We start from the raw sequence: 23,193 nt of genomic DNA, 5'->3' as shown, positions 1-23,193 counted from the left end.
GTTTGAATGTTTTGAGCAGTCATTCCCAGAGAATGGGTCAGGACCAGCAAATGGGTGGCGGAGGAGTTATTTGTCAAACTTACATCTTGGAAATATATAATATAATATCTTAAAATAAGATTATATGAGGCATAATTGTCAATACAATTAGTTTGGATAATTAGGGCATAAAAGTATGCAATATTTAAAAGGTGGTTCACCATATCAAAGATATGGAAAACACTGATTTAGAGATTAAGTCAGTCAGTAATGTAAAATTGGTGTATTGGGGTCAGGACAGGCTAATGATGAAGATAATGTGGATAAAGATCCCCTGAGAACTAATTAATGTATTTACTGTATTCAATCTAACTTTTTCTAACATAATTTACTGCAGATTTTATTCTTGGTTGCTGTTTCCCAGTTGATATGTGAATGTTTTAATCCAGACTATAATATTTAATCTGATTGACACATGGTACCAGGCACATTTCAGAATCCACTACCCCCTGTCCTTCATTTAGTCGCTCTAACTGTGTGTCCAAAAACACTTTATCCAGACCTTGAGATCACCGAGCCTGAATCAAAGCTCCAGACCCGGTATGTTTCTTTTCCTGTGTGAGGTGGAGGGGGAAGAGGTTAAGTTTGTGCAGGCTTGGTGCGTGAAGTGAGGGGGGCTTTCACACACAAGATGGAGGATGAAGGGACAAAGGTGGCATTCATTGGCCCAGGAATGGAAAACATTTTCTCCTGAAAACAGAGAAGCTACAAATGGCAGAAATAGTGCAGAGAGGCCATGGGTGAACATGAGCTTTTTTGGGGAAGTCACATGCTTATAGACCACCAGAACCTGAGAGGCCTAATTTATCTGGTAATGGAGATAATTTCATGTCATCTTATCGAGTCTGCCTGGAAGGTTATAGGATACAGAGTCTAGAATGTGACTGATTAGCATGTGTGCTAGGGGTGTGGTGCGTTGTCCCCAAAATCCAGAGCCATTTCCTGAACTCTTAAAAAAGTGAACATGGAAACTGGAATAGAGCTCAAAAAGTAGTTAAATATGAGCATATTTATCACTATCTGTCATCAGCTGACTGAGGAATTAAACGTGCTGTGGTGCCTAACACACAGGATCTCATACACTAACATCAAAAGACAGGAAGCCCGGCTTCAAAGGAGAAAGAAAAATCACAAAATTATACAATAAAGTGTGTTTGAAGCATCTGTCCTACCCCCCTCTCAACCCCCCACCACAAATACAAAAAAAAAACCTTCCTCGAGAGGAAGGATCTCAGACACATGACTGAGATGTGTCCTCTCAACAAAAAACAGCTGAGTCAGAGAGCAAACTGACCCGAGTTCAGGGTCCTGGAGTGAGTACGCCACCTACAGGACAAGACAGCATGTACTTAGTGAGGAAGTGCAGGAAAATCACCAAGGGGGGTCGCCATTCCAACGGCTAGTGAGTGACACTCTTGACTTCTTACTTATGACATTACTCACAAGACTGGACATTAACAGCACTGTATCCCTGACACCAGTGCATGTTTGAATTAAAACACACATGGATTGAATCTTTTTAATGACAAAGTAAACAGATTGTAGTAAAGTGGATTTTTATTGTGTTTGTGTAAAACTTCATTTGTATAGCACTTTTCAAAACAAAGTGCTGCACTGGTTTGACTGATTGGTTTATATTAATTTACTTTAGTTCTTTTTTAATAGACAAGATATCTAAATATATAAAGAGATAAAAGAAGATCTAAATTCTCAGTGGTAAACTGATAATGGTGTAGGCTGAGGTGAGACCTTATTTAAACCTACCCCTCATATCTTATTGAAATGACATAAGCTTGTGTCAGTACTCATTTGAACATGTTTCTGTCAATTAAATTGTCCATAGTATACTGCCAAGTTTAACCCTTTTTATCCCCCTTGAAACAGGATGAAATAAGGGGACTATAAAATCAAGCAGATAAAAAAAAATAAAAAAAAAAATGATAAAAACAAATAAGACAAGCTTACAATAAAACCCTGTGCTAAAATTATGATTCTGCAATAAAAAAATATGAAAGTACACACAATGAATAAGAGCTTCATGATAACTGCAGGAATTCTGGTTTAATTAAGCTGTGATTTTTGATAAAGCCTCTTTTAAAACCTCTATATTCTCTAATTTGGGCCCATTTATCTTAACTGCATTCATTTATGCCGATAGTTTCTGATGTCTGCATGTTATCTGCCATAGACGTACACTACTAGAAGATTCCTTTTAAAAGTTAACAGACAGTGGACACAGTTGACCCCCACCATCTGAAGCACCATGCTGCCTGTGTCACAGCCCCACCCCCCGAGCAACAGCCTATACTTGATCCAGTCTGAAAGACAGTAGCAGCTATTAAAGCTCTGAGGGCCAAGGACACTGGTCACAAAAAAGCCTCTCCAAATTAGCTACAGTGGAGAGGGGAGGAGGCTCTTTAAAAAAAAAATAAAATATATATATATATATTAACCATTAAGTTGGTCTTATCACAATGCATTGCTTGAAAAGTCTGAGGCCGGCTAACGTGGGAATCTTGCAGCTGTTTAAAAATGCAGGGATCTCTGCCCGAGTTGGAGCTGACAACATTGTCTTGTCCAGGACACAGCAACCTGTTCCTCTCCCCTGCTGGGTGGCAGCATCACCCAACACCCACAGAGCCTTTCATCAGCAGAAGGGCCCTGATGTGGACCAAGGACACTCCAAGTAGGTCACACTGGGCAGTAAATGAATAAATCTACATGAATTAGCCAACGTTTGTTTCATTAGTGGCCTTCCATAATTCCTCAACAACATTCCTTGTGGTGAAACAATGCAGAGGAACAGGATTTATAGTGCTTTTGAATGCAAGACATATTTAATAACCACCAAATAACTAGCCAAACATGATGTTTTCTCTTCATTATTCTCTGTTTCTTTTCTTAATGACAAGAATATTTTTGTGTGAATTCTTAAAAATAAGTACTTGCACAAAATAGCACCACACACTGAAACATTGCAGTGGTTTAAAAGTGTCCAGCTCCTCAATTAAGAAGAAACTGCGTATCATCAGCATAGAGGAAAAAGTATAAAGAATTAATGAAAAATGTTCATATATTTCTATAATTGTAATTTAATATGTATTAAAGAGTATTTCTTTGACAGAAGTAAATCAATAGCTGGATAGTTGCCAGCATTTGCACTGCTCACCTTGTTGTTGACACAATGCTGACGCACTACTCGTGCCTTTGACTGGAACCAGCCCATTTCAAAAGCTCACGGTGTTTTGTCTGTGTGTGTGTGTGTGTGTGTGTGCTGTTTCTGTTTACCTTTTGGCAGAGGCAGACTAATGTCCAGTATGGAGGACATGCTTTTCTACACCATCACTGACGGCAAAGAAATGATCCCCCTCTCCCAGTTTGTTTCTGTGAGTCAACAGTACTTTTTCCACTTACCTCTGTCTTACCATACAATCATAAAACACAACATGCACTCCCCCCTACCCAAACGTCATGTTTCCAAAAAAGCTCAGGTCTTCAGGGAATGAAACAGGAGCCTGCAACAAAAACTGCAGAGCATCTCCAGCTGGGCGTATGGTCAAATTTAATAGGTATTAAAGGAACTTCTTCTTGTAATACAGTAATGTTGTGACCCTGAGGTAATCGCTGCCAGAGAATGACGTTTGTTTTTCACAAATACTTTTCAAATGTGATCTTATTTAGTTATTTATATCTTTTATAGTCTTACCAGGAGCCTCCTTTACTGTACAGTATTTCAGAAACACAAACAGTCTGTTTTTTCATGTGCACTCTGTCAACTACCAGGCTGCTGCTAAATACTACACCCTCATTTAGCTTCGTGTGGTGCAACCTTTCAAATGGGCTCGTAAAAAAAAAAGAAAAAAAAGCCGACGTGGACATCTGGAGACCTCTGTGTCTATGGCAACTGATTTTTTCAGAGAAGCACTCATTTACAGAAGAGATATGTGTCAACACAGGTAGCTTGTTGTTGCATCATGCATGACTAGATGTGTTTGGAGAGGTGACTAGTGAGGGACATGGATGGTGAAAGTGTTAGCAAATCAATAACATCAAGTACAGAGATCACCCGGATTTATCATCAGCCTACAGATGTTTTTTTTGTTAAAGTAATGCTATTAATTATTGCGCTAAAAGCCCTTTTTCTGGTTGTAGAAAGGATGTCAACAGGATGGGAAATCACTGTACCAGTTTCAAGAAAATTGCATTTGCATAAAATTGCATTCAGTTCTTCTCATTTACTTAGTTCCTCATTTAGGAAAGCATTTCCCCCACATTTTTCAATCCCTGGTAGGTAATACTACATGCTACATAATACTTTTTACTATTTGGTCTTTCCAGTGTTTGAAAATAGTCAAGAAAATATCCAGCACAACTTTCCAAACACCTCCCTTTTACTTTTAGATTGGCTGTTTCTTATATTCAAGATCAAATTCAATCATCTTTTGAATACACATTTGTGAAAGTACACTTACCAAGTCTTTTATTAGGTACATCTTTTCAAGTCATTTTCAATAGTATGGCAATATCGCAGTGCATTTCGACATCTAGACATTAGACAGAAAAGCCATTAAGTGACTTTCAATGTGGCATGATTCTTGGACAGACAAGCAGGTCTGTAATTTCAGAAACTGAAGCTAAAGGCAACAGTAACTGAAATAACCACATATTACTATCAAGGTTTGCAGACACATCAAAATGTGAAGCAGCTAGGCAACAGCTGAAGAGCACACCAAGTGTCAGTCCTGCCACTTTATGAGGTGTACCTAATAAAGTGGCCAATTAGTGTAATAACTAGTGGATCAATTAATCAACAGATTATTTCATTTTCTTCATGACTGTATTAAATAATAATGTATTGAATTTAAAAAAATACATATCTATACAGTAATATCCAGCGATCCACCCCTGTGTGTTTGTAGTTGTTGAACAAAACTGAACTCAAAACACACTCTACTGAAGAATAAGCCCTTGGAGTAGCACAGAAGCACAGCCTCATTTCCTCGCCTGCTGCTAAGAATCACTCACATACACTGAAGGGACGCTGGTCAGGTTGGTCGTGCACATGTCTTCCCCAAAATAGATGCACTTGGTTCATGCAGTCACTGTCAGTCTGTCGTGTGACTAGTGAGAGCTATTCCAGTGATTTGCCCCGTGGGCACTCCTGAGCCTTTCAAGTCCCATAACTATATATTTCATCTGCACTTAATAGCCTGCAAATTGACATTACATGCACGCTGCTGTGAATTACTCATGAAGTCTGTGACAAAGCCTTTCGTTTATAACTTGCCACTTCTTCCCTTGTGTATTAATTAGCTCAAAAAGAGCCATTAACTTTACCTCCTCCACAGGCTTTGAGAAAAATAGGCTTGTTGACATCTGACCCTCGGCTGCGGGACTGTGTCCGTCAGATGAGACAATACTCGCGTGACACTTTCGGTCCACTCATGATGGACAAGAAGCTCTTCAGAAGGTGAGAAAATATTTTTTCTTAAATAAACACTGGGTGTTTGTCACTGCTGTTCAATTCAAATGTCAAAGTGTTAAATGAGCTTTTCAGAAATCCTTTTGAAAAGGAAAGAATATTTGCAAGATAGTCATTTAATGTCAAGCAAAATGGCTGCAGTGAAAACACAAAGAAGCACCCATGAAAAGTTTCAGAAGGGACTTCTGCTGCTCAAAAAACCTGGTCATCCAACAGTTTAATGGGATAAATGTTCTTGTCTCACCATTGCACTGCTGCTGTATACAAACAAATGCCCCCTCAGTCAGGTCTGATAGTGTTGCTTGACAGAGCCCATTTTCAGACAACAAATAGAGCTTTCTGTTCACATACACCAAACAAAGGCAGAATGATATCATTAACAACAAAAAATCAGTTATCAGTTACTTAATTTTAAATATATGAAACAGCTCATTAACAAAACTAAACTTTGTCAAATTAACAGTGTTGTTATTGCAAAATACAGTTTTAGTGACTTGGCAACATAAATATGTAAAGTTATATGAATAAGTAATATTCTGCCAATTATATTTAGCTGATTGACCAAATTTTACTTAAAGATGTTATTTCAAATTTGGAGGGCCAATTCATTAGAATAATTCTTTGGCGGTTATGAGGCGATCTAAGGTCGTCACTATCTGAGTCCAAGAGATTGACGGAGACAGGGGCTTTATGACTGACAGCTGTTCACATGCACACGTGGCAGCCACTGCAGTCGAGGCTGTGGGAGAACCGAGGAGGCTCTGCGGCTTTTAATGGGAAAAAATTGTGGCCACAGACTCAACAGATCTGTGTGCTCTCTATACAGTTCTAGTATACAGTTAATTTTCTAACAGTAAAAGTCACCTCTGGCTCAAAAGGCTATCTTTGACAGACTTAATTGTTCCTATTTGATATTTTTACTTGTTTCCTGACACTTGAGTCAATCCATTTCTTGGAAACACTCAAGAGCTCACTATAAATATACAACTAAAAACACAGAGAGCTATCTTCTTCCTTTTTTTATATATAAATAATGCAAACTCTGACCACTCTCTTCTCCTCGTGTCTCAAAAACGTTGCTCGAGCACTGCCTTGAATCAGTGAAAACTGCAGGCCAGATATTTTGTTTCAGTCGTGACAGAATCTACATTTATTTTCCTTGAGCACACACAGCGTTGCTGATCAATTACAGCAGTGTGAATCTCTAACAACCTGTCCAACGTGCTGATAAAAGCAGGAGTGCTCATTTACCTTTTTTATTTCCTGATGGTGGCCCCTTTAAACCCAGTGTGATGAAAAAATGATGCAAGCCTTTGAAAGAGCTGCACTGTGCAGTTAATGCAAAGAGTTTTTGCTGGCCAGTCATTTCAGTTGTTGAATCAAAGACAAAGTTTTCTGGAAAATATTTCAGCTAAATTGTTAATTAAAAACTTTGGGCACACACAAGCAAATTATACATTTTGTTTTTTGTCACTTTTGTCACTGAAATAAGTCTCAAGTTTCAAGTAAGTATCAATGCAGCAGCAATTTCTTTCCAGATAATTATTGATATCAACTGATTTTACTCATTTTCATTGTGATAACATAAAAACAATTGGAGGGTCTCAAAATGTTGACTTTAAACCTAGAAACACATGCTCTCTAAGTTAGTATATTGCGTCTTGGCAGATGGCAGTGCCTACAAACATGTTTTGTAGTCAGCTTTAAGAGTCCTTCAAATCCTGATTGAGGGATCATCGCCCACTCTTCCTGAAGATCACTTCACTTCCTATTTTTAACCTGTGTGGCACACACACACACACACACACACACAGACAGAGCATGGTGATTATCCACGTGGGTTGTCAGTGGTGTCTGAATATTTGGGGTCTGATTACTGTGGGGTCGTGTTTACTTGTTTTCGCATAGATTACCAAAATATGTAAATTGGCCAAACCTTTGCAGACAACTGTTATTGTAATTCTAGTTCAGACTCTAGCACGTAGCAATATATCTATTATAGGGATAATTCAGGTTTGTTTTTTTAAGTGTTTGCATGAGTTATTGACATATATATCAACACTGACTGAGTAGACTCAGGTGCCAAGTGGACCACTGTTTCTATTAACCAGCCTAGGATGCAGACATTTGCTGTCACTGATACCTGATATTATAACTGATTATTCCAACTAACAAACGACTCATCTAATAAATTACCTCACAGCCCTGGTCTCCAATTTCTTAAGATTATATTCTTTATTTCACTAATTGCATCATCTGTCCACAGTGTTTTATCTCTCACATCAGCTGCCTTGTGTGTCCTGTTGTAGGTTTGTGGCCAACAACATCTTACTACTCACAAAAGCGTTCCAAAAAAAGTTCATCATCCCCGACTTTGAAGAGTTTACTCAGCAGATTGACAGGATGTACAACGACGCACAACAGCAGGAGGAAGGACAAGTAAGTCGCACACATGCTGAGTCTGTGGTTTGTGTTGTTATTGTCACACATTTGTCATACACACACACACACACATGTCTGTTTTCAGGTAGCTGATTACATTCCTCAGCTGGCGAAGTTCAGCCCTGATCTCTGGGGTGTATCACTGTGCACCATCGACGGACAGAGGTACAGTAGCGTCGTAATTTTATTCTATATGCTCGGTCTTTGAACCGCACAATAGAAATATGAACAAGATTGGTTGTTATCACCTTAAGAATATTGCCCCAATGTGTCCATTTGTCTCACAAGCCAGTGCAGAGACTATGACGTTTGCTTTTATTACTTGTCGATTCGAGTATTCTTCCCAAACCCAATACACTGTATGTAAACTGCATTATTACAAAACGCTGCGTCATTTACTGTATGTTGATGAAGACAAGAAAGAGGGCACACATAACACCATCAGTGATGTCCCTGTACTGTGAGCTTCAGAATCAATTTTAGAATTGTTAGTCAGTTTTTAAAACTTTTAATAGACTTGGAACCCTCAAGTTGTTTGGTAGTTGTCTTTTATTCATCCCAAAACTTTGAACAAAGACCCACTGTGAGGCATAATTTTCTTACTATGGCTGTCGTCTGTGAAACAGCCATTCTGAAAACCTGAGGGCAGAACAGAGTGTTGATATATTTTGAAAGCAAGACTCCAGATCCAGATAAGTCTGGATTTCAGTTGAATTGCTATCTATCTATCTTTCCCTTTATATACGTATATGCTTGTGGGTGTTTTACATGACTTTATTGTTTATCTCTTTCAATCCTGATTTCATTTACTTTTTAGATGTATTTACTTTTTGTATCATTTTTACAAAGTAAACTGGTGAGAAAGTGTTTTATCTGCTCCTTTTTTTGTATATATTGCAGTGTGTGAATGTGAGGAAGCACTTTGCATTACATGTTATTTATATGAAACATGCTTGAATAATTGATCCTGTATGTCCTCCTACGATGTAGACACTCAGTGGGGGACACCAAGGTTCCCTTCTGCCTGCAGTCCTGTGTGAAGCCCCTGGAATACGCCATTGCTGTGCATGAGCTCGGAAGTGAGGCCGTTCACCACTTTGTGGGCAAAGAACCCAGTGGATTCAGGTTCAACAAGCTGTCACTAAATGAGGAAGGTGAGTGATTGTTGTGTTATTAAATCCGCTTATCTTTCAAAAACAAGCAATTCCAAAAACAATTGGCAAATCCAAGTGTACGTAAGATTAAAAAGGGTAAAGAAATATGACAATAAAACATGCTATTGCCAAATCTTGGCAACTCTGTTTTCTGGAAGTTGGTGACGGAATAAAAGTAGCGTAAATAGTCCAAAAGCCAACAAAAGTTGCCAAAAAGGACACGGTGTACCATTCAATCACCTCACCTTTGTAACTGTACTTGTACTATAACACACTCCCCTCTGAAGCAACAATCAACTGCTTCTGTTAACCGTATAAACTGGTGTTAGCTGAGTTTCCCAGATTAAATCCTCTAATCGCAGAAGTTTATTGCTCTTTATGTTTAAGGACGGCTCTGCAAAGACATGTTGTCATTTCTTGTACAGATAAACCACACAACCCGATGGTGAACGCTGGAGCAATCGTCATCAGCTCTTTGATTAAGGTAACAATCTCCCAGCTTGTCAGCACCGACTGCATTGATATGATAAATGCTTGCTAAACACTGATGCCTCTATTTTACAATACACACACAAAATATATCACACAGCTCATTGTCATTAATCAGGGTACAGGAGCAAAACAAAGAGTGCCAGACACATTACCTCAGGAGGGAGACTGTTTTTTAGACCCTCATCAGTTATTACTTTTACACTGCAGCGTCTCACTTGACTTAATTACAGTTAGGTTAACAATCAGACCTTTAAAAGTTATAATGAAAAGCAAGAAACTAAACAGTGGAGCTGCACAATAGGGTCAAAAACATTGATTTTGCAATTATTATATATAATAAAGTGTGTTAGTCACCATTTCTATCAGCATTAGGCTAAACTAAATGGTGGCTTATCTATTATGTATTGATTAATGTTGCAGTGATATTTCTGCAACACATAAAATAACAATACTGGTATTTAACATATGAACTGAAACACAGAGCTATCCAGCTAATGACACAGCTGAATTAGCTTCACTAGCAGATGCCAGTGCCATTAACATAGCACCAATTAGCATGCTAAACAAGTGCTAGCTTCTTCACAAAACACAACTTTAAACACATTTCCTGTTCAATCGACCCTTGCGACTTTTACCCAATAAGTTAATTAATTAATTTGCACTTCATGCCACTTAATTGTCTGTTTACTGACTTCTGACAGTTTATCATCTGAGAACAACATTTAAAAACATATTGACCCGTGGCACCAAACATTTAAAATACTAGAGACTGTGGTTTTGGGTAACCCAATGAAGCCAGTTGTTATGTGATATTTAACAGCAACAATTATTGTGAAATGTTGCTTTGCCACTATTTGCTCTTTCTGTGTAAACAGGCCCAAGTCGATAATAAAGTTTGAGTGCTATAAAGACATGCCAAACAAGGTTGTAAGCATCAAGCTTAAAAGTGATGTAGACTGTGTTCAAACCCAATGACAATCTATAGATGTTAATTAAAGCTTGAACCAGTTGCTGATGTTGACAAAACAACCTTTAGTTGTCATGAATTTTATAAAATCTTGGTTTGGAAAAAATGAGCAAATACCTATAAAGAGTGACATCAGCAGCAGCTTTAATCTTATCACTCATTCACTGATGACCACAGTAGTTGGACTATGGTCATCGTCATGTAACTGACCAGCCATCAGACTTATCTGTGAGCTTTGGTCTTATCATACCACTTTATTTGTTTTCTACATGAGGGAGGGGCTTTTTTTTAACCTTATACGGCCTTCTACATGTTTCCTCTCTACGTTTTTCTGAGCTTTCGCAGCTTGGCTGATGGGATACTCCGCGTCTCTTAGGTCAAGTTTAGCAGTGAGGGGAGGACAGTGTGTTTGGGCCTGACAACAGGGGCGTGTGTGTACCTCTGGCCAATTACAGCCCTCGGAATAGAAGGTGTGTGAGCCTCCATACAACCTTTATTTATACCCAAGGAATCATTGAGGGGGTGACCCTCATTTACAGTGGTGTCAAGTAAAAGACACAGAGAGGAAAACAAGCAATGAAAGCAATAACAACATAGACAGACAGAGACAGAAATTAATTAATTAGAAACATTAGAATCATCTCAATTTGGCAAAATGTAAAATAGAATATACTGTATATAAAACAGGTTTTTAAATTCAAAGCTTGATATAAATAAAGGGCAACATTAAGTTGACTTCCTGTAGTTTTCAGTGGGAAGATCTGTACCTCCTAAACTGATGTATCATCTATGTTGACAAATCAGGAGAAATTACCTGGAAAGACACAAAATGGACATTTCCATCCACGAGGTTAACCCTCAGTTCAGTGGTTTTTGAAACCGTCTTCAGGCTTCATAGATCGAGTCATAAAATATGAACGTGACCACTGCCATCCCTGTTTGGGAACTGCTTGGGTGTGATACCATACAGGTCTGTGAAATTCAAGCACAGTCATAAACAGTCCAGAGAGCACGGTGCCATAGGCACGAAATGTCACAGACTGAGACACATCATACCTTAACACTTAAACGCTAATGATTGGTCAAAGTACTCAAACACTGCCACCTGTAGGGACGCAACGTCTCTTCACATACATACAACTGACCTAGGAGAAGAAATACTTTATAATACTAATATAAGAATAATGATAATAATTATTTATTCCTCATTTGTTGACAGCCTCATTCAAATAAAGCTGAGCGATTTGACCATGTAAGTAACTGCTTTTCATTTACACAGCCTATTCATTTGAAATTCCCCACTGAAAAACTATGTGTAAATAAATAAATATGATGTTATTGTAGGTGATGGAGTTCTTGAAAAGCATGGCTGGTACAGAGTACGTGGGCTTCAGCAATGCTACGTGAGTGATCAATTTGTAGACTGAACATCTCTCAATGGAACTTCACATTGCGTCTAACACAAAACAAGCCATTGAATTTGATCATGTCAGGGCCTCTTGTCTGTGAATTAGTCCCTCTTCTTATTTGTCTATGTTTCCTTTCAGCATGTAAACATACAATGCCTGTTTATGTTATGTTACATCAATACCGGCGTGTATGGATGTGTTTGTTTACATGCATCTAAATTTCAGCAACATTTACTTGTGAAGTTTCATGTTGGAGCTAATGGCGTATTTCCACCGGCTCTATTCGCCTCGCCTCGGCACGGCACGGTTTAGGTTGTACCTACTCAGTGTGGGTGGAGTCATCAGTGCACGGCTGCGTGACACGGCACTCTGGCCAGTCAGTGGCCGGCTGTCTGACCGATCATCGCATAGTACCTACTCGGCACACATCGCAGGAGCAGGTACTAAAAGTAGTACCTTGTACCAGGTGCTATGCTAGTAGAACCGCTACTTAAACCGTGCCATGGCGAGGTGAGGCGAGTAGAGCCGGTGGAAATATGCCATAAGTATCTCTCACCTCACCTCACCCTTCCAAGTGTGTTGTATAACCTATAGACTTCATTTATCATCAAAAACTCAAAAGATGTTTACTTTGTCAATTGTGGGTGTCCACTGAGCTGAGCACTCCTGACATAAATGTAAAAGGCTCATTCGGGGGAAATGGAAAACCAGCCGTGCATTAAATCGGGTGATTGTACACAATCAGCAAGTATTCAATTTCTTCCAAATAGAAAACAATAAATTGACCTCATTTCACACGCTGGACCTTTAATACTGATTTGTATGTCAGGAGAGGCGGGAGAGAGGATATACAGGCACAGTCATGAGGAGATATCTTTGCTGTCGTCTTCTTTATTGTCTTTTGCCCCATTTATTTACACAGTTTGTTCATGCACTAATTGCACAGTTTTAAAAAAGTGTGCCGTGATTCTGAAAATGAAGACCGCTTGTCCTCTCTGCTGCGAGTATTGCTGTGTTTCTCACTTCACTTGTTTTGTTCTGGTAGTTTCCAGTCGGAGAGGGAAACCGGGGATCGGAATTATGCAATTGGTTATTACCTCAAAGAGAAAAAGGTGAGGATATATTCTCTCCACAATATAAGCTCTCATTAATCAGGTTTTCAGAAATACCTGCTGGGCTCACATAACATTACTGTGTGTCTGATTGTAAGCTGTTGTCCTTGCAGTGTTTCCCTGACAATGCAGATATGATTGCAGCCCTTGATTTCTACTTTCAGGTGAGACAATCTCATGCTCATAACAAGCCGGCTATTCCCAGGTTAAACGCACAGATTGAGCAAACTAGATGAAACAGTAATTACTGAGCTTTTATGCAAAGTAGACACAGCATCCAGCTGCTCAGTCGCATGTCTCTGCTAGTGTCAAAGCCCCCTGGAAACATTATAGGGACAGAATTGTCTGATCAGCAGCTGCATTTATAATATTTTTTTCACAAGCATGAACACACATCCGTTTGGATAGATACTTTTAAAGCTTTTGTTGCTTAACATTCTGCACGATCACTCATTTAATGAACATCTGCAGGTCATTCAAAGTCTTAAAATGTGTTGATTTGTGTTTCTTCACAAAGTCTTAGAATCGATTCACAAACACCATCAGCATCTTTTCCCCAATATGACTCTGAAATTCTGCAAAAGGATAAAAAAAAAAGTTTACTACTTGAACAAAGCAGAAACAAACCCACAGCACACTGACCCGCATTTATGATTTATCTGCAGCTCTGTGACTTGGCATTGTCTGCTGGTCCACACTGTTTTTATGAACTGACATCAAATTTCAAGCTTGCAGCCCGGCTTTACAACAGATGCAGAATATGTTAATGGCACCAGCTAAAATTAAAGAGCACTTAAAAAGAAACCACATTCTAATCATCGGCTGGACCTCCCTTTGCTCTTAAAACAGCCTCCGTCAGCGCCACGTTCACGACTTTTGTTTCATGACATGATGCATTATCACGGTGGAAGCAGCCATTAGCAGATCGTAAATTTTGGCCATAAAGGGATGCACATGGTCAGCAACAATACTCAGACAGGCAGTGATATTCAATCCCTGATTGATTACTATTCAGCAGAGGTGAAAAATAAAATCCACACATCATCACGTCAGTCCCACAATCCTCGACTGTTGTCGCAAAGAAGTTCAGCGCAATATCTCAGGAGATCAGCACTTTCATAAAAAAAAACCTAAAATCAGCTTGTCTGACACTGACAGTAAACAGTCACTGAGATTTTTGTTTACTTTTCCATTACAGTTGTGCTCAATTGAGGTCACCTGCGAGTCTGGAAGTGTCATGGCTGCCACTCTTGCCAACGGTGGTATATGTCCAATCACGGGAGAGCGCGTGCTGAGCGCCGAGGCGGTTCGGAACACGTTGAGCCTCATGCATTCCTGTGGCATGTACGACTTCTCCGGACAGTTTGCGTTCCATGTGAGTCCCGGAGGAGATCAGACATCTTTTAAAAATCATTGTTGTGTCGAATGGCACTAACCCTTAGATAGACATGTTGAAGTCATCTGTGTTTTTATGAAGAGACATTTGAACTGTTAGACTCCGATGATCCACAGAAAATGTCTACAAGAAATATATTATATATATATATATATATATATATATATATATATATATATATATACATCTTCTACCGCTTTATCCTCCACATGAGGGTCGTGGGGAGAGCTGTGCCAATCCCAGCTGACATAGGGCGATGGGTGTGGTACACCCTGGACAGATCACCAGTCCATCACAGGGACACAGAGAGAGACAAACAACCATTCACTCTCACTCTCACAGTCAATTTACCTTATCCCCATATTGTTCTTGGACTGTGGGAGGGAACCTGAGAACCTAGAGAAACCCCCCACACGCACAAGTAGAACATGCAAGCTCCATGCAGAAAGGCCCACGTTCCGACCGGGGTCGCAAACCCAGGTCTTCTTGCAAAGGCAAGAGTGCTAACCACTACACCAACCGTGTGGCCTGCACTTCAATTACTCTTTTTTTGTGTTTATTTATGGAACCAAAGATACTTTTCTACATTGAACCTAACCTTCTGTATAGGTGGGCTTGCCTGCTAAATCTGGAGTTTCGGGTGCTGTAGTGCTGGTGGTCCCCAATGTCATGGGTATGATGTGTTGGTCTCCACCCTTAGATCGCCTTGGAAACAGTGTTCGTGGAATTCACTTCTGTCAGGTTGGTACTATGCGGTCACCATCGCTTTCATCGCTTAGTTTGACCGCATCTGCATATGTTTCAAATATGTATCCCGACTCTACTTTTAGGAGCTGGTGTCACACTTCAATTTCCACAATTACGACAACCTCAGACACTTCACGAAGAAACACGACCCCAGAAGAAGGTCGGACGATGATCCAGTGAGTTCTGTGTCACAAATGTAGATACTCTAATTTCATGCCGCCTCCTTTTTTTTTTTAAATAATGCACAAGAAAGGTTTCAGAAACTGTCTGATTTCAAGCATTAATCTTTATATTTTATCCTGACAGAACAAGTCAGTGGTGAAACTGATGTTTGCAGCATACAGTGGTGACATCTCTGCTCTCAGGAGGTAAGTGGAATATTTATATAAAGGAACAGAGCAGAGGATTTAATCCTCTTCTGCCAGTATTTGATTTTCTCCATTCTGGGCTACTGTAGAAATATAGCATTGCAACATGGCAATGAGAGGAAGTTAGAAATGGGGAAATAAATAAAAAAACAGATCTGCTTGTCTCCACATTTAAAATGTAATAATCAGAATCAGATATACAGATATTTATTGGTCCCCAGGGGAAATTAAAGGGGTCATATATATAAATTTTAATATTTTGTCAGCAACTCTTTATGACCCAAACATCGTCTTCCAAAAAAAGATTCCTGTATTTGTGTGTTTCTCTCTGCTGTTCTCCCTGGTTTTAAGTTTTCAACCTAACAAGTGTAAGGAGGATGTTTTATTTCTTTAATTGTTGTTTATTAGATGGTGTATTAGCAGAAATTGAATATACTACCCATCAGTGTGTTTTTAAAAGTGTATAATCGCTTTAAAATGAAAATAGTTTCCGCCGTATAACCCTCAAAAATAAACTTGTAGGCATTGGATCTTGCTTTACAAAGGCCGCCATCTTGTGCCATCATGTTTCTATAGCAACCTGAACAGCCAGAGCATGCGCTTCATGTTTTGAGGCGGAAGCTTGCGATGCAGAGAAAAAAAGAAGAGCAGTCGTTCTGGTATGTGAAGTCCATCGTGGTTCCCCTCTTTTCATCATCGTCACGTCCCTAATTCTCACACTGGACCTTTAACACATTATATTTGCATGTTTGGTACAGAAAGTTTAACATTTAGGGGTTGTGGTTTTTGTGCAGCAGGGAAACATTTTGTTTTCATCCTGTGCTTTTAGACGTTGTGATCGGCAGATTTCTTTCTGCTTTGTCTTCATGCTAAGATATTCTAATTATCCTGTAGCTTTAGCTTCATAATTTAGACATATTAACCTGGTGTCCATTGTCTAATGTAACTTGCATTATCAGAGCTGAAAATATCTCACTCGTCCACCAATATTGTTAATTAATCTACAAGTTTGCTCACTTGAGTTAATCTGTCTGTGTTGTTCCCTCCAGATTTGCACTTTCAGCTATGAACATGGAGCAGAGAGACTACGACTCCCGCACCGCGCTCCACATCGCTGCAGCTGAAGGTGACTCTTCCTTGTTTGTTAATAATTCTCGAGTTTCCAAAGTGTGGTTTGGAAACATGATCATCCTTTTTTTTTTGTCACAGGTCATTTGGAAACTGTCATTTTCCTGACTGAAATATGCAAAGTCAATCCCTACATGAAAGACAGGTATGGATTTAAAAATAGAAAGTAATTATCTAATATGGGATGAGATTACTATCTTTAAATGAATCCATCCATCTTCATGTCACACTGTGTTCTCTGTCAGATGGGGGAACACGCCTGTAGATGACGCCGTGCAGTTTGGCCATGACGTCGTCGTTTCAGTCCTGCAAGAATACCAGCGCACGTTCACTGAAAAAGACTCGTCATCGAGTGACATGGAGGAGCAGAAGAGCACACTGGACACCCTGAAGAGTATTGTTTAAACAACAAGGAATCTTAAGGGTTTGTAATGCAGTCATTTTTCCTATTTTTATTTGCACCTCGAGAAAGGAAAGGGGAAGTTAGAGAAAAGTGATGAGTGAGTTTATCATCTTTGGGCTGTTGCAAAGCTGTTAAGTGCAGGATTGGTCAACAATATATAAAGCGTTATATGCACGTGCAATATGTGTGGATAGAGAAATATTTTTTGGATTTTGCTTGGTGCAACATCATGAACCCTATTTGGCTTAAACAAAAAATGTAAAAAAAAACATGTATTTCTTTTGCTTATGGTTTTATATTGAACTAGTTTTGCTTTCGTTATTCTAACCAACCTTATTAAATACATGTGAACGACAAAGACGTTGCGTACATACATGAATGTAATTAATTTACTCCCTAAGCAGTAAGTGAATAAATCATTCCTCAAATTGATTATCGTAGCTCAACAGGAGGTGATTCGGCTGCATTTGTGCCTCAATGCTGACAGAAGTTTGTTGATAATGACAGTTTATTAAGGTTTACTGTACATAGGCTAACTGCTAATACCACAGAGTCGTCTTATTTTCTTTTTTGTCCAGACACATGACTCCTACATCATTTTTATGCATCCTTTTTAAATGGTCACAGAAACACCTTCAGGTCTCAGGAACAGGGGAAGGTCGATTTTGAATAAAAAGGATATTGAAACTAATGCAGAACCACGTTGTCCAAAAACCTACTCAATAATCTCAGATTAATGCATTTTAGTCACTGATTTATTTCATTAGAATTGTCACTGTAAATATGTATCTTCCTGCTGTAAATAAAAGAGGACCGTGAGAGTATTTTCAGTGATTTTGTTTTATAAACAATGCAGTATGAACATGAGGCTGGAGAAAGGTTTTGCAGAGACTTAAGTTTTGTGACTGAAATGTGATTACAAAGTGTAAAAAAAAAAAGAAGAAAATAACAAAGTCAACATTCTCAAAGAACACACCCTCTTCTTCACATCAGATATTGTGAGAGGTAATATATGAGGTACTAATGAAAACGTCTGAAGGCCTGAGGCTGAAAAACATTTGTCAAATACGAAAGCACCACTGCATTCATATTTTTTTATGTTGCTGCACTTATCATGGGCTGTAGATTGATGAAGGGGAGGGGTTTGAATACAATGCAACGTAAGAACATACATTGCCTAGAGTCCCTTGTTGCCCACAGAAACATAACCAGCACTTTTGGTTATTCTGTGAATCATTTCCAAGGACGATAATGTGCATTTTCCTGCAAAATGACACTGTGATAAATGAAGCCCTGCTAACAAATGCAGCCAACAATCATAGCCTCACTTCAGGCCTTCAGGCTCCTCCAGACCAGAGTGTGTGAGCAGCTCCCCGTCCCAAAGTCCAAACGCAGGGCAGAGAGGAGCGTTGAATTTAGCTTTGAAGTTGTGAATGATCCTGGGATTCTCAACGTCCACCAGCCCCAAGAGCCCTGCTTCGTAGTCGAGCAGGATGCCGACACGGTCCGGCTTTCCTACCAGCATCACAGGAACTATCTTATTGCTGGTCATGGCAAACCACTTGCGCTGAGCGTAGCCGAACACCCAGGAGGAGCTGTCGGTGCCCACGCAGTCGTCCCTGGACATCGACGCTTCGGCCACTCCAAGACGAAACTCTTGTGACTTTCTGACCGTCACCTCCCAGTAGTGTCGCCCGCCACCGATCTTCTCATCACCGAAGACGACGGCCCAGTCTCGGAAACGCTCTGGGTTGTCTTGCACTTTGCTGGGGTCTAGACCCAGGATACGGTAGATAACACCTGTGTCTTTCTTGAAGAGGTCCAGACTACTGTGGGCTGTTCGCTCATCAAGCCTGAACTGCAGATCTACAGAAAGAATAAAATATCAGCAAAAATAGAAAAGTAATGAGTTGTAGAATTTTTTTTTTTTTTAATAACAACTGCCTCACTGGGTTCTGCATTATGTTCTACACATTAAAAAAAAATAGGTTCCTCATCAAACTGTAAACTAATGGATCCCAAAGTTGTTTCAGAAACATTAAACAAGACACTTGGTGTTAGTTAAGATGTCTGCCTTTGCTTTAAGTTAAATTTGCTGCTGTGTAAAGGCTCTTAGAATTGAAATAATTTAGGAATGTTAAATAAAAAAATACTGTTCGGTAACAAATAATAATAAAAAAAGACGAAACAAAAGTATAAAATCAAATCCAAGATATGAACTATCATCCTTGTTTTTTATGGTTATTTTTTTTACTGCACTGAACAATTAAATATGAAATTACTAATTCTGCAGAACATCTGTTTTTCTTTCAGTTGATCGTGTATTTTCTTTAGTGGCGGCTAAATTAGCTTTTTTTTAAAGACTTCAAATGTATTATTACAGGTCATCAAATATTATTAGATTGATGCAGAATAAACAGTTGCGCATTTAACTAGTTTACATAAAAAGAATTGTGGTTTCCCATCAAAAATTGAAGCAAAGAGTTTACTTTAACTTTTAATTTTATTTCCCCTTTTTTTTTTAGTTGAACTGTCCAGGGTGTACCCCGCCTATCGCCCCATGTAGCTGAGATTGGCACAGCACCCCACACGACCCTCTGGTGGAGGATAAAGCGGTAGATGATGACTGACTGAAATTTGTAGTTTCAAAAAGTAAATTTTACATTTCAAGAGGGACAAAATAATCACATGCTAACAAATGAAAAAAAAACCACATGTTAAAATGTTTTAACAATAATTAAACTGTAATTTATGTAGGTGTGGAACGTTTTGGTCAAGCTGCAAACTTCATAAAACTGTTGTACAAAGTAAATTTCCCCTTGACATACAGTGTGTTTCAAGTGTAAAGGAGCACCATATTAAAATCTTAAGTATTCCAGACAAATTGCTGCATATTCGTGGGTAAATACGGTGTTTATCTAGAGCTATAATCCGTTTAAACCATGTGCGTTAAATATGTAAACCCTCAGCCTGGTGAGACACTGGCCTCTGGGCTACAAGCTAACGGCTAACGTCGTGTTTGTTTAACTTATTTATGGATTTATTTACGTCACTTTAATATACAGCGCTATAACTCACTGCTCCCCGTGGTGGTGAACACGTAGCCTCTCCTCGCTGACAGGCCGACGGTCCGCCTGCTGTGAGCGGCGGACACGAAGGTGACAGCTCGTCCTGCCAGAGGACAGAGACGGACAGCGGCACAGCGAACCACCGCCATGTTTTCACTGACGCTGTTGCTGCTGCTCACTTGTTTCCTCTGCTGCTGCTGCTGCTGCTCAAGTATGCGTCAGCGCGCTCTCTGCTGCCGCCTGCAGATCTGGAGAGGAAACGCATGTATCATATCAGCACCACGGACAGCGCTCGCACCGCGTCAACTGCATTACTCTGATCCCTTTACCTGCAATTTAGTGAATATACACACTGTTATTTCTGGGTTTCTATAAACTGCAGTGCAATCTGGTCATTTTTCAATCAAAATATTGATAATGATCATTATATGACTTCAATAAAGATCTAAAACAAACATTTATTAATGCTTTCATTCTGAGGTCTCAAATTGTCTCAAAAGTGCCCCCCAATCAATTCCTTGTGGCCCACCACATATAATATATTATGTCCATATGTTTTTTTAATGAATGTATTTATTTAGCATCATAAATATAACAGAAAAGAATACGTCTTTATTGTCCACGGAGGTGGACAATTGTCTTTGGCTGACTGTCTGAATTACAGACAACAACACTGATAGATAAAAGACCTCACTACAATAACAATGCATAAAAATAATTTGAAATAAAAGTAAAAAAGTGAATAGTAGAGCAGTTTAAGTGAATGTCTGTGCTCAAAATTATAAATATTATTATTTTGATGTCTTTTTCTTTAAAACACTCAGTGGCCCATAGGTCATTAGAGTTTGAGAGCCCTGCTTTAATTATATGGACAGATGCAATATACATTTTCGTAATGTGTTGGTGTATCTATGTGTGTAATTTATTTTAATTATTATAATTATTTTTATTTAGAATTTCCAATAATTTGTTGTCCATTGTTTTACCCAACAGGTTAGTGGAACTTTGTCCACTTTGGGTGCACCTGTGACAGTAAACGTGTGGCTCCCACATGTCCTCTTGTCTTTCTGGTTACATCCACCAGGTAAGAAGTACTGTATACATGTCTGATTCATCACTGATGTTGTGTACTGTTCTCTTATATTATATGAACTATATAATAATATACTCAAACATAACAAGTGTTTGACATCAGACACAACTGCCTGGTGCTATGATGGCTGCACATATTACAATGACACTGTGTTTACACTGTGTATATAATATTCTGTTTACTATCATGTAAAAGATAGGGAATTTTTTTTCTGTATTTCTTATATTTTCTGGTGTCTTTAATGCATTTTCACTGCATATTTCCTTGACATTTTTTACTATATCCATTACTGTGACACTACTAATCAACTTAACTTAACTTATAGATCCTATATATGCTATATAGATGCCTAAAAAGTTGCCTCTGACTGTATAGTCATTGTGGTCATTTGTGTTTCATTTGTGCCTCTCTCACTAGTTGTTTTGTTTCTTTGTTTTGACTCTATAGCAATATTGGAGGACATATTGAGATCATTTACTCAAGGGAAAGGCAGTCACAGAGCCACTTAGTATCACACAGCCAAGTATATGAAAACCATAAACACCTTAAGGAAATGTTTACTTAAGTTTTTCTGCATTAATCATAACCGAGAGATCAGAGTACAACAGCAACATAGGAGAGTTTTGGTTTTTTTAACTTTATGTTGATGTATCCAAGGTGGGTAATGAATCTTTTATGAAGTGTAATAAATATTTTGTCATATTAACAATGCTTGATTCGGCCCCCGTTGCACTGCCAGATCCATTTTTCATACCAGTATCCAGCTGTGGACTAAAATGTCATTGTTTATTCATGGTCCAATCTAAAGACAGTCAAGACAGTATCATCAATTTTCCCTTCTTTTTTCTTTACTTGTGCCTGATAATGACTGGATTCTAGAGAGCTGTAGTTCACAGACTCTCACCCTTACAAAATAGAAATAATCTGGGGTTTTTTGGGGGGTGGAGACCTCATCCACTCCCTGAATGAAGCTGGTTCATTAACGTAACTCACACAAAAGAAGAAGGTTCTTGTTTAAAACATTGCATTCTTGACTTCTATAATTAGTCTCACAATGCTTTATTTCATATTTAGTTGAAAGACATTGTCGAGTTGCACTAAAGAACAAAAACGATTCAGTCCCACTTCTATTTTGAACTTGCATTTCTGATCTTCTGCTGGCAGTGAACTCAAGTGTTGGATTTAACCCTGGTTACTCCCTAAGACAGGGTTTCTCAATCCTGGTCCTGGGGAACCATTGCCCTGAATGTTTTAAATGTCTCCCTGCTCCAAAACACCTGATACAAGTAAATGGGCCATTACCAGGCTTTCTGCAGAACTTGGTGATGAGCTGACTTCAATCAGGAGCTCTATTTCCCTTCTTCGAGGTAGTTTTAGAATTTTCTAGATATCACAAACAGTCTAGGAGTTATGGTAATGAGAATTTCGTGTGCCAATGGTCAAATATCCTACAGCATCAATGCTTTCTATGAGTTTTTCCTTTGGTTGTAACCAGAGATGGGAAGATACCACTTTTTTGTGTCCAATACCAATGCCAATATCACAAACTTGAGTATCGAATGACAGCGATATTATCCGACATATATATCATGTATGAACTATGAAGCTGTTAACAACACATTTGTGCTGAGTCATTTCAAAGACATAATTCTACTATACTGTGTCACGAATATTGTTCTCCCAAAAAGAAGAAGAAATAAGCAGCCCAAACATGACTCAGCTAAAATGCTTTTTGTGTCCGTCAAGTTAATAAATTACAAAGATGACCTCAATCAGAGATTCACAAATCATTCATGTCATCATCCAGACAAGACAGACTGCAGACTGCAATGCACTTATTTCTTCACCTCTCGCAAACAAAAAACATGAATAATACAGATTTTCTTTTTTGTT

The 23,193-nt window shown here is 38.9% G+C and overlaps 2 protein-coding genes across 2 annotated transcripts; one reads left to right on the top strand and one right to left on the bottom strand.

Moving 5' to 3' along the window:
- Positions 1–2,377: 2,377 nt before the first annotated feature.
- On the top strand, positions 2,378–17,963 carry gls2a (glutaminase 2a (liver, mitochondrial)). Its single transcript, XM_044038638.1, has 18 exons — positions 2,378–2,725; positions 3,338–3,425; positions 5,388–5,509; positions 7,831–7,960; positions 8,049–8,128; positions 8,954–9,117; positions 9,543–9,601; positions 11,796–11,828; positions 11,921–11,979; positions 13,031–13,097; positions 13,211–13,261; positions 14,296–14,472; positions 15,103–15,234; positions 15,324–15,416; positions 15,547–15,608; positions 16,658–16,734; positions 16,818–16,881; positions 16,982–17,963. Exons 1-18 carry the CDS (start codon positions 2,514–2,516, stop codon positions 17,139–17,141), a joined length of 1,830 nt encoding a protein of 609 aa, XP_043894573.1. The 5' UTR covers positions 2,378–2,513; the 3' UTR covers positions 17,142–17,963.
- spryd4 (SPRY domain containing 4) lies at positions 17,962–21,311 on the bottom strand. Its single transcript, XM_044037525.1, has 3 exons — positions 21,303–21,311; positions 20,218–20,410; positions 17,962–19,005 (listed from the first exon to the last, which is right to left on the bottom strand). Exons 1-3 carry the CDS (start codon positions 21,309–21,311, stop codon positions 18,464–18,466), a joined length of 744 nt encoding a protein of 247 aa, XP_043893460.1. The 3' UTR covers positions 17,962–18,463.
- Positions 21,312–23,193: the final 1,882 nt, after the last annotated feature.

The sequence above is a fragment of the Solea senegalensis genome, linkage group LG11, assembly GCF_019176455.1.
Source record: "Solea senegalensis isolate Sse05_10M linkage group LG11, IFAPA_SoseM_1, whole genome shotgun sequence".
NCBI classification, from domain to species: domain Eukaryota; kingdom Metazoa; phylum Chordata; class Actinopteri; order Pleuronectiformes; family Soleidae; genus Solea; species Solea senegalensis.
The sequence above is the reverse complement of the archived record's forward strand: the minus strand, read 5'-3'. Positions and strand labels throughout refer to the sequence as shown.